The sequence below is a fragment of the Ornithorhynchus anatinus genome, chromosome 7 (assembly GCF_004115215.2).
Source record: "Ornithorhynchus anatinus isolate Pmale09 chromosome 7, mOrnAna1.pri.v4, whole genome shotgun sequence".
Lineage (NCBI taxonomy): Eukaryota > Metazoa > Chordata > Mammalia > Monotremata > Ornithorhynchidae > Ornithorhynchus > Ornithorhynchus anatinus.
Window position 1 is genome coordinate 25892394 of NC_041734.1, and position 14514 is coordinate 25906907.

The following is a 14514-nucleotide window of genomic DNA, read 5'->3' on the forward strand; positions in this document are numbered from 1 at the left end:
GACACCCATGCCCGTCACCCCCGCCAATTGTTCCGGACCTTTAACTCTCTCCTTAGGCCCCCTGTTCCTCCCCCTCCCCCATCTCTCACCCTCAATGATCTGGCCACCTACTTCATCACAAAAATCAACACAATCAGGTCTGAGCTCCCCAAAGTCATCCCTCCCCTTTTCCCCTCCCCCCCACCAACCCTCTCCCCTACTTTCCCATCCTTCCCTGCAGTATTCTCAGAGGAGATCTGTTCCCTCCTCGCAAGTGCCACCCCCTCCACCTGCGCCTCGGACCCCATTCCCGCTCCCCTTATAAAAACCATCGCCCCTGCCCTCCTCCCTTCCTTAACTTCTATTTTTAACCACTCAATCTCCAATGGCTCCTTCCCCTCTGCCTTCAAACATGCCCACATCTCCCCCATCCTAAAAAAAACCCGCTCTCGACCCCACTTCCCCTTCCAGTTATCGCCCTATCTCCCTACTACCCTTCCTTTCCAAAATCCTAGAACGAGTCGTCTACAATCGTTGCTTAGAATTCCTGAACTCCTGGACGCCCTCCAATCTGGCTTCCATCCCCTCCACTCTACCGAGACTGCTCTCTCTAAGGTCACCCATGACCACCTTCTTGCCAAATCCAATGGCTCCTACTCCATTCTAATCCTCCTTGACCTCTCAGCTGCCTTTGACACTGTCGACCATCCCCTCCTCCTCCACACCTTATCTCACCTTGGCTTCACGGACTCCGTCCTCTCCTGGTTCTCCTCTTATCTCTCTGGCCGGTCATTCTTGGTCTCCTTCGCAGGTGCCTCCTCCCCCTCCCATCCTTTAACTTTTGGAGTTCCTCAAGGGTCAGTTCTTGGCCCTCTTCTGTTCTCCATTTACACTCACTCCCTTGGTGAACTCATTCGCTCTCACGGCTTAGACTACCATCTCTACGCAGATGACTCGCAGATCTACATCTCTGCCCCTCTCCTCTCCCCCTCCCTTCAGGCTCGCATCTCCTCCTGCCTCCAGGATGTCTCCACCTGGATGTTGGCCCGCCACCTAAAACTCAACATGAACAAGACTGAGCTTCTCATCTCCCCTCCCAAGCCTGGTCCTCTCCTAGACTTCCCTATCACCGTGGATGGCTCGACCATCCTTCCCGTCTCTCAGGCCACCACCTCGGTGTCATTTTTGACTCATCTCTCTCGTTCACCCCACACATCCTATCCATTACCAAGACCTGCCGGTTTCACCTTTACAATATCGCCAAGATCCGCCCTTTCCTCTCCACCCAAAAGGCTACCTTACTGCTACAGGCTCTTGTTATATCCCAGCTAGACTACTGTGTCAGCCTTCTCTCTGATCTCCCTTCCTCCTCTCTCTCCCCACTCCAGTCTATTCTTCACTCCGCTGCCCGGCTCATCTTCCTGCAGAAACGATCTGGGCATGTCACTCCCCTTCTTAAACACCTCCAGTGGTTGCCTATCAACCTCCGCTCCAAACAAAAACTCCTCACTCTAGGCTTCAAGGCTCTCCATCACCTTGCCCCTTCCTACCTCTCCTCCCTTCTCTCTTTCTATTGCCCACCCCGCACGCTCCGCTCCTCTGCCTCCCACCTCCTCACCGTCCCTCGGTCTTGCCTATCCCGCTGTCGACTCCTGGGCCACGTCCTCCCGCGGTCCTGGAATGCCCTCCCTCCTCACCTCAGACAATCTAATTCTCTTCCCCTCTTCAAATCTCTACTTAAAACTCACCTCCTCCAAGAGGTCTTCCCAGACTGAGCTCCCCTCTTTTGCCCTCTGCTCCCTCTACCCCCCTTCACCTCTCCGCAGCTAAACCCTCTTCTCCCCCCTTCCCTCTCCTCCTCCCCCCTCCCATCCCACCCCCTCAGCACTGTACTCGTCCGCTCGACTGTATATATCTTTACCATTCTATTTATTTTGTTTATTTTGTTTAATGAGATGTACATCACCCTGATTCTATTTAGTTGCCATTGTTTTTATGAGATGTTCTTCCTCTTGACTCTATTTGTCACTGTTCTTGTCTGCCTCTCTCCCCCGATTAGACTGTAAGCCCGTCAAACGGCAGGGACTGTCTCTATCTGTTGCTGACTTGTTCATTCCAAGCGCTTAGTATAATGCTCTGTACATAGTAAGCGCTCAGTAAATACCACTGAATGAATGAAAGGCGGGATAGGAGAAGTGCTTGGATCAGTGTTGTATCAGTTTGAAAGGAGAAGAAATGACAGATTTTAGTGATGCTGTGAAGGTAGAACGGACAGGATTTGGTGACAGAGTGATTTGACAGAGATAATTAGAGGATCATGCCAAGGCTCATGAGACGGGGAGGATAATGGTGCTGTGATGGGAAAGTCAAGGGGTGGACAGGGTTTGGGTGGGAAAGTGAGGAGTTCAGTATTGGACATGTTAAAGTTTGGGGTATCAATGTGGGACATTCAAGTAGAGATATCCTGAAGGATACATGTCTAAAACTGAGCTCCTTATCTTCCCTCCCAAACCCTGTCCTCTCCCTGACTTCCCTGTCACTGTGGATGGCGCTGCCATCCTTCCTGTCTCACAGACCTGCAATCTTGGTATCGTCCTTGACTCAGCTCTCTCATTCACCCCACACATCCAATCTGTCACCAACACCTGCCGGTCTCACCTTCACAATATCACCAAGATCTGCCCTTTCCTATCTATCCAAACTGCTATCGTGCTGGTACAAGCTCTCATAATATCACGACTGGATTATTGTGTCAGCCTCCTCTGATCGCTCTTCCTTCTGTCTCTCCCCACTCCGGTCTATTCTTCATTCTGCTGCCCTGATCACCTTCCTACAGAAACACTCTGGGCATGTCACTCCCCTCCTATCAACCTTCGCACGAAACAAAAACTCTTCACTCTTGGCTCCAAAGCTGTCCATCACCTTGCCCCCTCCTTCCTCACCTCCCTTCTCTCTTTCTAGTGCCCACCCCGTACACTCCGCTCCTCTGCCACTCACCTCCTCACTGTCCCCCATTCACACCTATCCCGCCATCAACCCCGGCCCACGTCCTACCGCTGTCCTGGAATACCCTCCCTCCTCACATCTGCCAAACTAACTCTCTTCCCTTCTTCAAAGCCCTACTGAAAGCTCACCACCTCCAGGAGGCCTTCCCAGATTGAGCCTCCCTTTCCCTCTGCTCCCCCTCTGCCCCTCCCCCCACCCTCTGCTCCTCCCCCTTCCCCGCCCCTCAGCCCTGTGCTCATTTGTATATATTATATATTACCCTATGTATTTTGTTAATGAGGTCTATATCTTCTTGATTCTATTTATCTTGATGATGTTGTCTTGTTTTTGTTTTGTTCTGTTTTGCTTTGCTGTCTGTCTCCCCCATTTAGATTGTGAGCCCGTCACTGGGCAAGGATTGTCTCTATCTGTTGCCAAATTGATCATTCTAAGCGCTTAGTACAGTGGTCTGCACATAGTAAGCGCTCAATAATACTACTGAATGAATGAATGAATGAATGAATGAAGCCAGAAGGAAATGTGGGACTGTAATACAAGAGAGAGATCAGCACTGTAGAGTTTTGAAGCCATGGGAGTGAATGAGATCTCTAAGGGAGTGGGTGTTGATGGAGAATAGAAAAGGACCCTTCAGGGACACCCAAAGATAGGAGATAGGAGGCAAAGAAGGAGCCAGTGAAAGAAATTGAGAAGGAGCAGCCAGAGAGGAGAACCAGAAGAGGGTAGTATCAGCGAAGCCAAGGTTGGATAAGGTTTCCCGGAGAAGGGGATGGTCCACAGTGTCAAAGGCAGTGGAGAGGGCAAGGAGGATTAGAGTGGAGTACAGAACAAGCCCTGGAGTAGGTAGATGGAAGTTCCAGGCAAGGACTAAAGCCTGAGTAAGGGGCCAGTAAGGGAGCTTTGGTCAGTGAAAGGTGAGAGGAATGTAGTGGGTGAAAAGAGCAAAAAAGAAAGGAGAGAGATGATGAAGAGGCTGGAAGCCAAAGGGCAGGAGCCTTTGTTTGGTGAGGAGGGAAATGGATGGCCATTGGATGATTTTTGAGGAGGTGATGGTTGTGAACTGCAGGATGCTTTAGGAAGATGACCCAAGGCATGCTGTGTAGTATAGGCTGAAAAGGGGAGAGGCCAGTGAGGAGGCTGAGAGAGTTATCTGATAGAGTTATCTGCTGGAGGAGAGATGAACTGGCCATCTAAGTGGGAAGAAAGTCAGAGCTGAAATGTATAATAAAACCTAACTGGCAAGAATGAGTGAGGGACTGAATGTGAGGTTTGAAAGGTATTGAGGAGCGAATGAGGCCCAATAATAACAATAATAATAATAATGATGATGCTGGTATTTGTTAAGCACTTATTATGTGCCAAGTACTTTTCTAAGTGCTTGGGTAGATACAAGGTAATCAGGTTGTCCCACATGGGGCTCACAGTCTTAATCCCCATTTTACAGATGAGGTAACTGAGGCACCGAGAATTGAAGTGACGGGCCCCAAGTCACACAGCTGACAAGTAGCGGATCTGGGATTAGAACCCACGACCTCTGACTTCCAAGCCTGTGCTCTTGCCACTAGGCCTTGCTACTTCTCAAGGAAGTGGCCTCAACCATGTCTTGGGTGGTCTCGGGATTGAGGCCTCAGTCCCCGCCGCGAGGCCTGTGGGGCTTTTTCCTCTCAGGCAGACATGGCTGGCCTCACCTGTGGCCTAGCCAACCACACAGCTCCACACCATCTCCGGCGGCCCTCGGGCTAGCCCAGCACAAACCTGGGCAGGAAATCAGTGTGGCAGCCACTGCGGCCACCTCACAGTCCCTGGCTGTGGGAATGAGGCCCGAGGAGGCCTGACCCAGCAGGAGGGCCAGGAGCGATAGAGCCAAGGGGGCGGCCGGGGCCAGGACTGAAGCGAGGGGAAGCCCAGTTGAGTAGCAGCTGACCTTGGAGCTCAGAAGTGGGGGAAGAAACCACCAGGAAACCACAGCCGAAGAAGGGAGGGAGATCGTTGTGGTCTGGACAGAGCAGAGAGAGGACAGAAAACTTAAGGATTTGGTAGACTTGGATCACTCACTGGCCATTTCCTAAAACTCTTTTGGGAAGCTAATAGTGTTAACTGGAAAGACGGGTAAAGGGTGTGAGCAGATTGCTGTATTAGTGGAACCCAGAACTCCTGATGCTGACATGTTTTTGCACAGCGAGGCTTGGGACTGCCTCACATCACATGGCCATCAACACAGACCCAGCTGCCTTTGTCCCAGGATGCACATGCACCCTGCCCTCGCCCCCAACCCAGATGGTATGCCTTATGCTGCCGAGTCATCTCCAACCCTTAGCGACACCATGGACACAACTCTCCCAGAACACCCCACCTCCATCTGCAATCGTTCCAGTAGTGTATCCATAGAGTTTTCTGGGTAAAATTACGAAAGTGGTTTACCATTGCTGCTTACTCAAGTGCAGTAAACTTGAGTCTCCACCCTCGACTCTCTCCCGTGCCGCTGCTGCCCAGCACAAGGGAGTTTTGACTTGTAGCAGATTGCCTTCCACTAGCTAGCCACTGCCCAAACTAGAAATGGAATGGATATGCCTCTGCTTGACTCTCCCTCCCATAGTTGAGACTGGTGGTGTACTGGAAACTCTCCAGGTTGTGACCCTTAGAAGGGGTACACTTTTTAGCCCAAGAATAATAATGATGGCATTTGTTAAGCGTTTACTTTGTGCTAAGCACTGTAGTAAGCACTGACCCAGATGGTAACTACCCCGAATATTTATGAACTTGAGTTGCCTCATTAACAGACCTTTAGGGAGCTGGAGATGTTTTATCATTGGCCCTGCGTGTTTAAGGAAAGCTTCCTTAATAGTAGTAGACAAGTATCAGTAATAGTAGCAGTAGTTCCTCAATGGAAAGAGCACGGGCTTGGGAGTCAAAGGTCATAGGTTCTAATCCCGGCTTTGCCACTTGTCAGCTATGTGACTTTGGACAAGTCGCTTAACTTCTCTGGGCCTCAGTTCCCTCATCTGTAAAATGGGGATGAAGACTGTGAATCTCATGTGGGACAACCTGATTACCCTATATCTACCCCAGCGCCTAGAGCAGTGCTTGGCACATAGTAAGCACTTAACAAATACCAACATTATTATTATTATTATTATTATTATTATTATTATTATTCTCTGGGCTTCAGTTCCCTCATCTGTAAAATGGGGATTAAGACCGTGAGCCTCATGTGCATCAACCCAATCACCTTGTACCCTCCACCCCAGCACTTAGAACAGTGCTTTGCATGTAGTAAGCGCTTAACAAATGCCATCATTATTAGTAGTAGAAGTAGTAACAGCAGTAGGAATAGCAGTAGTAGTGATTTTTTTGAGCATTCACTTGGTATGGTGCATTAGAGATGCCCTGAAGGCAGAAGTGAGTCAGTCAACCAGTCAGTCATATTTATTGAGCACTAACTGTGTGCAAAGCTCTGCACTACGTGCTTGGAAGAGAACAGTAGAACAACAAACAGACACGTCCTCTGCCTACAATGAGCTTATGGTCTAGAGCAGGGAATGGGACAGCTCTACTTGGCTGTCCCGTTGTCACCTCATCCTTGGCCTAGTGGATAGAGCACAGGCCTGGAAGTCAGAAGGTCGTGGGTTCCCATCCTGACTCAGCCACTTGTTTGCTGCATGACCGTGGGGAAGTCACTTCACTTCTCTGTGCCTCAGTTACCTCATCTGTAAAATGGGGATCGAGACTGTGAGCCCCATGGGGGACAGGGATTGTGTCCAACCCAATTTGCTTGTATCCACCCCACTCTTAGTACAGTGCCTGAAACATAGTAAGTGCTTAACAAATACTATAGTTATTATTATTATATCCAAAACAGAACTCCTCATCTTCCTACCCAATCCCTGATTTTCCCATTAGTGTAGACAGAACCACCATTATTCCTGTCTCCCTTGGTGGTATCCTCGACTCATCTCTCTCATTCAACCCACGTTTGTCAATTCTGTCGGTTCAACCTTAACAACAACACTCAAATCCGCCCTTTCCTTTGCATCCAAACTGCTATCACGTTAATCCAAGCACTTATCCTATACCACCTTGATTATTGCATCAACCTCCTTGCTGACCTCCCTGCCTCCTGTCTTTCCTCACTCTAGTCCATACTTCACTCTGTTGCCCAGATAATTTTTCTACAAAACTGTTCAATCTATGTGTCCCCACTCCTCAAAAACCTTCAGTGGTTGCCAATCTACCTTCACATCAAACAGGAACTCCTTACCATCAGCTTTAAAGCACTGCTTTCCTACTATAACTCAATCCAGACACTGCTTCTCTACTGCCAAACTGTTCCCTGCACTTTTCTCATCTATCTTGCCTCCGACTTCTCATCCCCATTCTGCCTCTGGTCTAAAACACCCTCCCTCTTCATGTTCAACAGATGATAACTCTCCAACTCCCTGCATCTTCGATACCTTATTAAAAGCACATCTCTTCCAAGAGGCCTTTCCTGACTAAACCCTCATTTCCTCTTCTTCCACTCCCTCTGTGTCATCCTCACACTTGGATTTTCACTCTTTAGTCACCCTTTCCTCAATTTTCCAGCACTTAACATGCATATCTGTAATTTATTTCTATTAATGCCTGTCTCTTCCTCTAGACTGCAAGCTCATTGTGGGCAGGGAAAGTGTCTACCAACTCTTTTATACAGTACTTTCCCCAGAGCTGAGTATCTTAGTATCTTTAAAATCCTACTAAAATCACGTCTTGCAGGAAGCTTTCCTGACTGATCTCTCATCTCCCTATACAATATCCCTCCCTTCTCAGTCACCCACACCCTTGAGTCTGTTCCCCCAAGTACTTGGATACTCAACCCACCACACTTATGTACATATTTTGTTTCAGAGTCCGTCTCCTCCACTAGAGTGTAAACTCTTTGAGGGCAGGTAGTCCATCTACTTATCGCATTGTGCTCTCCCAGATGTTTAGTACAGTGCTCTGCACCCAGTAAATGACCAATAAAGCTATTTATCAATTGATGGTCTGACAGAATAGCCAAGAGAAATGTTCCCTGCACTGGAGTAACTTACAATGTAATGGAGAGGTAGATGTAATAATAACAATAATAATAATAATGGTATTTGTTAAGGGCTTACTACATGCCAAGTACTGTTCTAAGTACTGGAGTGGATACAAGGTCATCCCACGTATCCCACGTGGGCCTCATGGTCTTCATCCCCATTTTACACATGAGGAAACTGAGGCCCAGAGACATTAAGTGACTTGCCCAAAGTCACACAGCTACAAGTGGTGAAGCTGGGATTAGAACCCACAACCTCTGACTCCCAAGCTAAGATTCCTTCCACTAAGCCTCACTGCTTCTCCTAGCATATTAACAACCAGAGAGGTCTGATCTCTGCCCAGGGGTGCGCTGCTGTGGAGGAGTGTGGGGAAGGCACTGAGCAGAGAAGCTGGCCCAGGGGAGTCCGGGCCTCCCTCCTCACGAGCACTGCTTTTAGGTTGGCGGAAATTGCACATTCCCTGCTGAAGCTGGCCCCATATGACACGCAGACCATGGAGAGCCGCGGACTTCGGAGGTATATCATGGAGATGCTGCCCATCACCGACTGGACGGCCGAAACCGTGAGGCCTGCCCTCATCCTCATCCTCAAGAGACTGGATCGTATGTTCAATAAGATTCACAAGATGCCTACTCTGAGGTGAGCGACGGCCCAAGGCCCTGCGGCCCGCCTGGAAGGCCGGGAACCTGCAAGCAGACCACGCTGGGTTGTTGAGGAGGCCATGCTTAGCAGGCCCTGGCCTGCGGGCCTCAGGGAGGCAGGCCTTCTCTCGTCGGGGCTCACATATTCCTCCGGTGCCCAGGATCTCCCAGGGCAGTGCAGCAGAACAGGCCGGTTTATCTTTTCGGATGAAAGCTTCTTGCTCATATTAGAAATTGTCCCCCTTTCTTCCCCGCCATGGTCCCCAACTCCAAATCGAATTCAATCGTATTTACTGAGTGCTCACTGTGTGCAGAGCACTGTACTAAGCGCTTGGGAGAGTACAATATAACAATAATCAGACTCATTCCTTGCCCGGGAGTTTATGGTCTAGAGACAGTCTTATGGTCTAGAGAGGAGCTTACAGTCAAGAAGAGCATGCTCACGAAAGAGGCTTTGGAAGGTCATCTGGGCCAGCCCCCTGCCCCAGACAGCATCCTCTGGAGATCCCCCAGGCAAGTGGTAGCCAGTTCTGGACCTGATCTACCTCTGAGTTTAGTTAAGATGGGGCTCAGGCCCACAAGTAAGTGTTTCTGTACTTTAAAGCCCAGAGAGAAAAGGGCCCTGAGGTTTATGAGAAGAGAAGGAAATGATCCCCCTCCAAATGCATTTTCCCAAATCTGTCCAGTGAATCTGCAACTGCAGAGATATGACAGAGAGGATAGAAGCCCCTCAGAGACCCTCCAAATAGTCCTTAAAGTCACGCATCCCATGTATTACCCAGAGTAAGAGACAGTATCCTTTTTATTTTCCTCATTTTAGGTCTAGCATTTATTCATTCAATAGTATTTATTGAGTGTTTACTGTGTGCAAAGCACTGTACCTATTGCGGGCTTACCCTGGGCAGAGCAACCCGAGGATGGCAGTGCTCAAGAACCTGGGTCCCCAGGGAACTGTGGAAGGGGGCCTCTGTCTCTCGGGCCCAGCAGAATGCCACTCTGGACACAGTGGATAGGTGGACAAGATGGCTGGTCGGGTGGTGGCGTGGAGAGAGACAGGTCAGGGGATTGTCAGGGTCAGACTCAGGTCTGGGCCTCTAACTTCCTGCAGACCAGGCTGATTCTGGAAATGCTCCGGGCAGGTAGGTGTGGGCCTCTGGACTCCCCTTAAGCTGGCTGTCATTTCTCTGGCAGCCCCAAGATTTATCATTCTTGGAGAGTAAGCCAGGTTCTTTTGTCTTCACGCCCAACCCAAACCGCATGTATTTCCAGTCTTCCGGTCTTTCTGAACAATCCCTCTCCTCTTCCCCTTCTCACTCTGGCAGCTGAAGGGTCCTGACTTTCTGAAACAGAAAACCATACCATAGACCTGTCCCTTTTCGGGGCCTGGTCCACGTTCTTTATCCCTGGGGCTCCTTCCTGGCTTCTAGGTTTTCTCGACTGGGGGCTGGCATGGGGGACCAGCTCTCCACAGACTAGGCCTCTTCCCCTGCAGATGTCAGGGAGCTGAGCTCTCTTGAAATACTTCAGCCCTGAGGGCAGATACCTCCAGGAATCCCAGCCCCCTACCTGCCAGGTTCCCAGAATTGTCAGTCACTGGCCCCTCTGCTGACTCGTGGTGCCTTGTACCTCCCTCAGTTTGCCAGCTGTTTCCAAGTACCAACCCTCAACCTTACCTCCCATTCCTCTTACTGGTACTTTATTATTATTATTATAATTATCATATATTAGCACTGTTCTAAGTAGCGGGGTAGGTACATGTTAATCAGGTTGGACACAGTCCCTGACCCACATGGGGCTCATAGTCTCTTGGAAGGAGGATGACTTAATCCCCATTTTGCAGATGAGGTACCTGAGGCACAGTACTGTTAAAGGACTTGACCAAGGTCGCACAGAAAGTAATTGACAGAGTCAGGATTAGAAACCAGGTCCTCTGACCTCAAGGCCATTGCTCTTCTACTAGGCTGCTAAATTGGTCCCCTGCCTACTCCCTTCATCCACTATTTCCACTGTGGGGGATGAGAAGGGAGGAGGAATATCCGGCCTATGGGAGTCCAGAGTCCCTTATTCCTTTCTGAAGAAGTGAACCCACCCAAATGGGCTGTTTTCGATTGTCTAGCGGAAGAGGCAGGTGTCTCAACTGGGTAAAGACTGGGCCTCTCCGGTGTGCCAGGGCAACACGGGGATCTGGGAGCCGCGGCTGGGGATGGGGGCCCTGGTTGAGGATAGAGCTGGTTCTCCCAGAAGGCCAAGCCCATTGCCGAGACTTTCGGAGAGCCAGGGGCCGGTTGTTACAGGGAGCTGTGTGTCTTCACCTCAGACGCAGGGAGCAGGCCATTCTCCCGCCTCTTCCAGAACAGAAAGTCAGGAGCTCGAGATGGCACAAGTTCATCCTGTCTGTTTACTCTTCCCTAGATGTGTCATTACCTGAGTGGGGCAGGGCTGCCTCTGCTCCGTTTTTGGCATCTCTTCCCCTCCCAGTGTACTCTGTTCTTTAGGATCGACGTAAGTTAAAACTCATCCCTTCTAACATGCTTTGTTGTCTGGGCACCCAGACCATCTCAGAGTGTCCCCCCTCGTCCCCACCCTGCCGTCCATGCCTTACGAGCCCGGGTCCCATCGCCCCATCCGGAGAGCCCACCAGGAAGAACCAAGCAGCTAACGGCACCTACTGTTGTATTGCAGGCGACAGGTTGAGTGGGAACCTGCCAGCAATTTGATTGGAGGGGTTTGTTTGACACTTCAGAGGCAGCCAATCATATCCTTCCTGCCTCACCTTAGGTCACTGATCAATGTCTGTGTCAATCTGGTGAGTAGCCAAGCGACAATCTTCGGAACCTTTGCTAAAGCGCCACCCTGCTATTGATCGCCCCGGACTGAAGATGACAGTCAGGCACGTTGCCCACCCTGGGCCACCTGGGCCAGCCCGCTGCTCGGGTGACCCCGGAAACTCTAGGGCGGGGTGCATTCCCAAAGTGGTGCATGGGGAGATGCGGGGCCCGGCCAACCCCCCGGCCGGTCCATTGCAGATTTCGATCTGTCGCTTCCCACACGCCACTTTGGAAATCCACCTCCCCACATGTTGCGCCGAGAGCTGAGGGCTGCGAGTTGGAGAGTGGGGTGTGGAGACTTCCCCGGGCTAGGCGTGGTGGGTGGAGTGGAGAGGGACAGACTGGAAGTGGCCTGCTCAGTGGCCTGCCTGGTAGCCAACCACCAGACTCAACTCGGGTTCTGGATAACGTCTGAAGTCTGACCCAGAAGAGGTTCTGTGCAACATCTGGATCCATAGCTGTTTCAGAGCATTCCTCCTGGATCCATCAGTGATGTTTATTGAGCACACACTGTGTGCAGAGCGCTATATCAAGAGCTTGGGAGAGAGTATAGTACATCCAAGTTGGTAGACATGTTTCCTGTCTGCAATGAGCTTCCAAGTCTAGGAGGACAGATTGACTGGCTTAGCCGGCTGGGCTGCTCGACTGCAGTGCTAGCCAACTCTTTAGAAAAGGCAGGGTCGTGGGCCAACTGGGCCCCTTCCATGGAAACCGATCCACGGGGGACCCCTTCCATGGAAACCGATCCACGGGGGACTGGCGTGAACGTAGGAGGCAGGCGGTCTGTCCGTCACTTGGGCAGCAGCCACTCCCCGCCTGACTCCTTGGTCCGTTCCCTTCCACCGCGGCCTCCGGTGGGATCTGAACTTTGTACAGAATCTCCATTCGCCCCAGAGTGGTGATTGGATCGGACTTCAGAAACATCAGACCCCGAGGAGGAATCCATATATCAGAGGTATTTTTGGAGCACTTGTTGTGTGCGGAGCACTGTATTAGACACTTGGAAGGATCCACTACGCTAGAGCAGGTAGATAGGATCCCTGCCCTCGAGGAGCTGACATATCAGAGGAGAGACCAGGAGAGGAAAGATTCAGAGATCCAAAACAAAAAGCCCAATTTTGGATTTTTGGATTCCCTTTTTCCACCAGTGAATGAAAAACAAACAAACAGATGAAGAGACAAACAAAAACCCTCCTGTAGCTGCATGGAATTGCGATAGTCAAGGCTGGTCATGTGCTCTGTTTGTATTTCAGGTGATGGGAGTGGTAGGACCTTCCAGTGTTGCCGATGGATTACCCCTTCTTCATCTCAGCCCTTATCTCTCGCCACCTCTGCCCTTCAGCACGGCTGTTGTCCGGCTTGTAGCATTGCAGATCCAGGTGTGGCAACCTCGCCTGGGCTCGGGCTCATTAAGCTTGGAGTGGAGGTGCCAGTCCTAGGTGCTCTCGATTCTCTGCAGAGGCTGGGCAAAACCTGTGGCACAGCACATTCTCGCTCTCAGAACCCGCCCGGGGCCGACCAGCTCCACACGGCTGAGCGCCAGACTGCGTCTCTGTCATCCTAATTGAGATCTCAGAAATAGCAGGTCCCCTCAGGCCTCCCTCCCGGTCCCCCACTAGGCCGGGAGGGGCTTCCAGGACCTCCTCGGGCCCTGCCCATGACCCTTTTCCCTCCCCACCCAGGGAATCGCCCCCGGGGCGCCACGCGTGGGGACGGGCCCCATGGGGCCAATGCCACAGGTGAGCCAGGCTCACTAATGGTCATCCTGGGGAGGACACCGATACCCAGGCCTTTTGCACTCCTGGTATTGAAAGTCCGGCCCCCAGCATGAGCGGGGATCCTCTCAGTGGTGCTGCCACCAAACTTTCAGAATTTTCTGACTTCATGAAACAGTTCTGTGGGCTGCGTTTCGGTGGGTGCGGGGGTGTGCCTCTAGTAATAATAATAATAATAATAATGTTGGTCTTTGTTAAGCACTTACTATGTGCAGAGCACTGTTCTAAGCGCTGGGGTAGATAAAGGGTCATCAGGTTGTCCCACGTGAGGCTCACAGTTAATCCCCATTTTACAGATGAGGTAACTGAGGCACAGAGAAGTGAAGTGACACCCACAGTCACACAGCTGACAAGTGGCAGAACCAGGAGTCGAACTCATGACCTCTGACTCCGAAGCCCAGGCTCTTTCCACTGAGCCACGCTGCTTCCCACTGCTGCTTCTCTAGGCATTAATGAGCCAGAGGGCCCAGCCAGGCGCTTGGGAGGGCTCGCCGCCCAGTGACCAGTGCTCTCCGGCTGCATGGAACGAGGTCGCCGTTGGTGGTCAAATGGAGTGTGCGTGTGTGAGGGGGACAGGGGGAGGAAGGGGGTGGTGCAGAAGGTGCAGGTGGAGCCCCTTTGGAATAAGCTGGGTGTGTCCTCTCTGCTGCTTGGCTCCTGTAGGCCCAGAAGATGCCTGCTCTGGCAAGGAGAGCATCTGAGCTAAGCAGGACTGACGCAGATGAAAAACTCTTATTCTCTCCCATCTCATTCCCTTTGAAAATGGCAGGTGTTCCAGTGGGAGGGCGGAGGGGAAGGGGAGAGCCGGGGAGAGGCCGGCTGACCGAGTGATCCCGATGGCCCACATCCTGGGCGGCGGCGGGCCCGGGCCCTTCTCTTCGTAAGTGAGGCGGGACCTGGGTCAGGAAAGGACCCATCAACGTCGCCCTGCAGACTGGATCTGGCGTCTGGTTTGGGATCTAACCAAGCTCACCGTTCACAGGAGTCGCGGGAAACACCACCCGCACCGTGCCTCTCAGAGATGTGGCTGGTGGGGGCCAATTAATTTCTCTCTTTATTATTACTGCGCAGGCTTTGAAAGAAGATTTCCCTTTAAGCCATGTGATCTCCCCATTCACCAATCAGGAGAGAAGGGAAGGGATGCTTTTAAACCTCCTCATCCCATTTGTGCTCACAGTAGGATCGGGAAGCAAAGGTCTGATTGATTTACCGAAAGGAAATGCTATGTGTC

General features: G+C 51.3%; 1 protein-coding gene across 1 annotated transcript in view; it reads left to right on the plus strand.

Annotated features, from left to right (window-relative positions):
- Positions 1 to 14514, plus strand: part of UNC80 (unc-80 homolog, NALCN channel complex subunit) — a 253218-nt gene that overhangs the window by 187454 nt on the left and 51250 nt on the right. Inside the window, 4 exon segments of the mRNA XM_039912541.1 lie at positions 8478 to 8678; positions 11363 to 11486; positions 12762 to 12887; positions 14355 to 14478. Of these exon segments, the coding sequence (XP_039768475.1) occupies positions 8478 to 8678; positions 11363 to 11486; positions 12762 to 12887; positions 14355 to 14478 (575 nt within the window).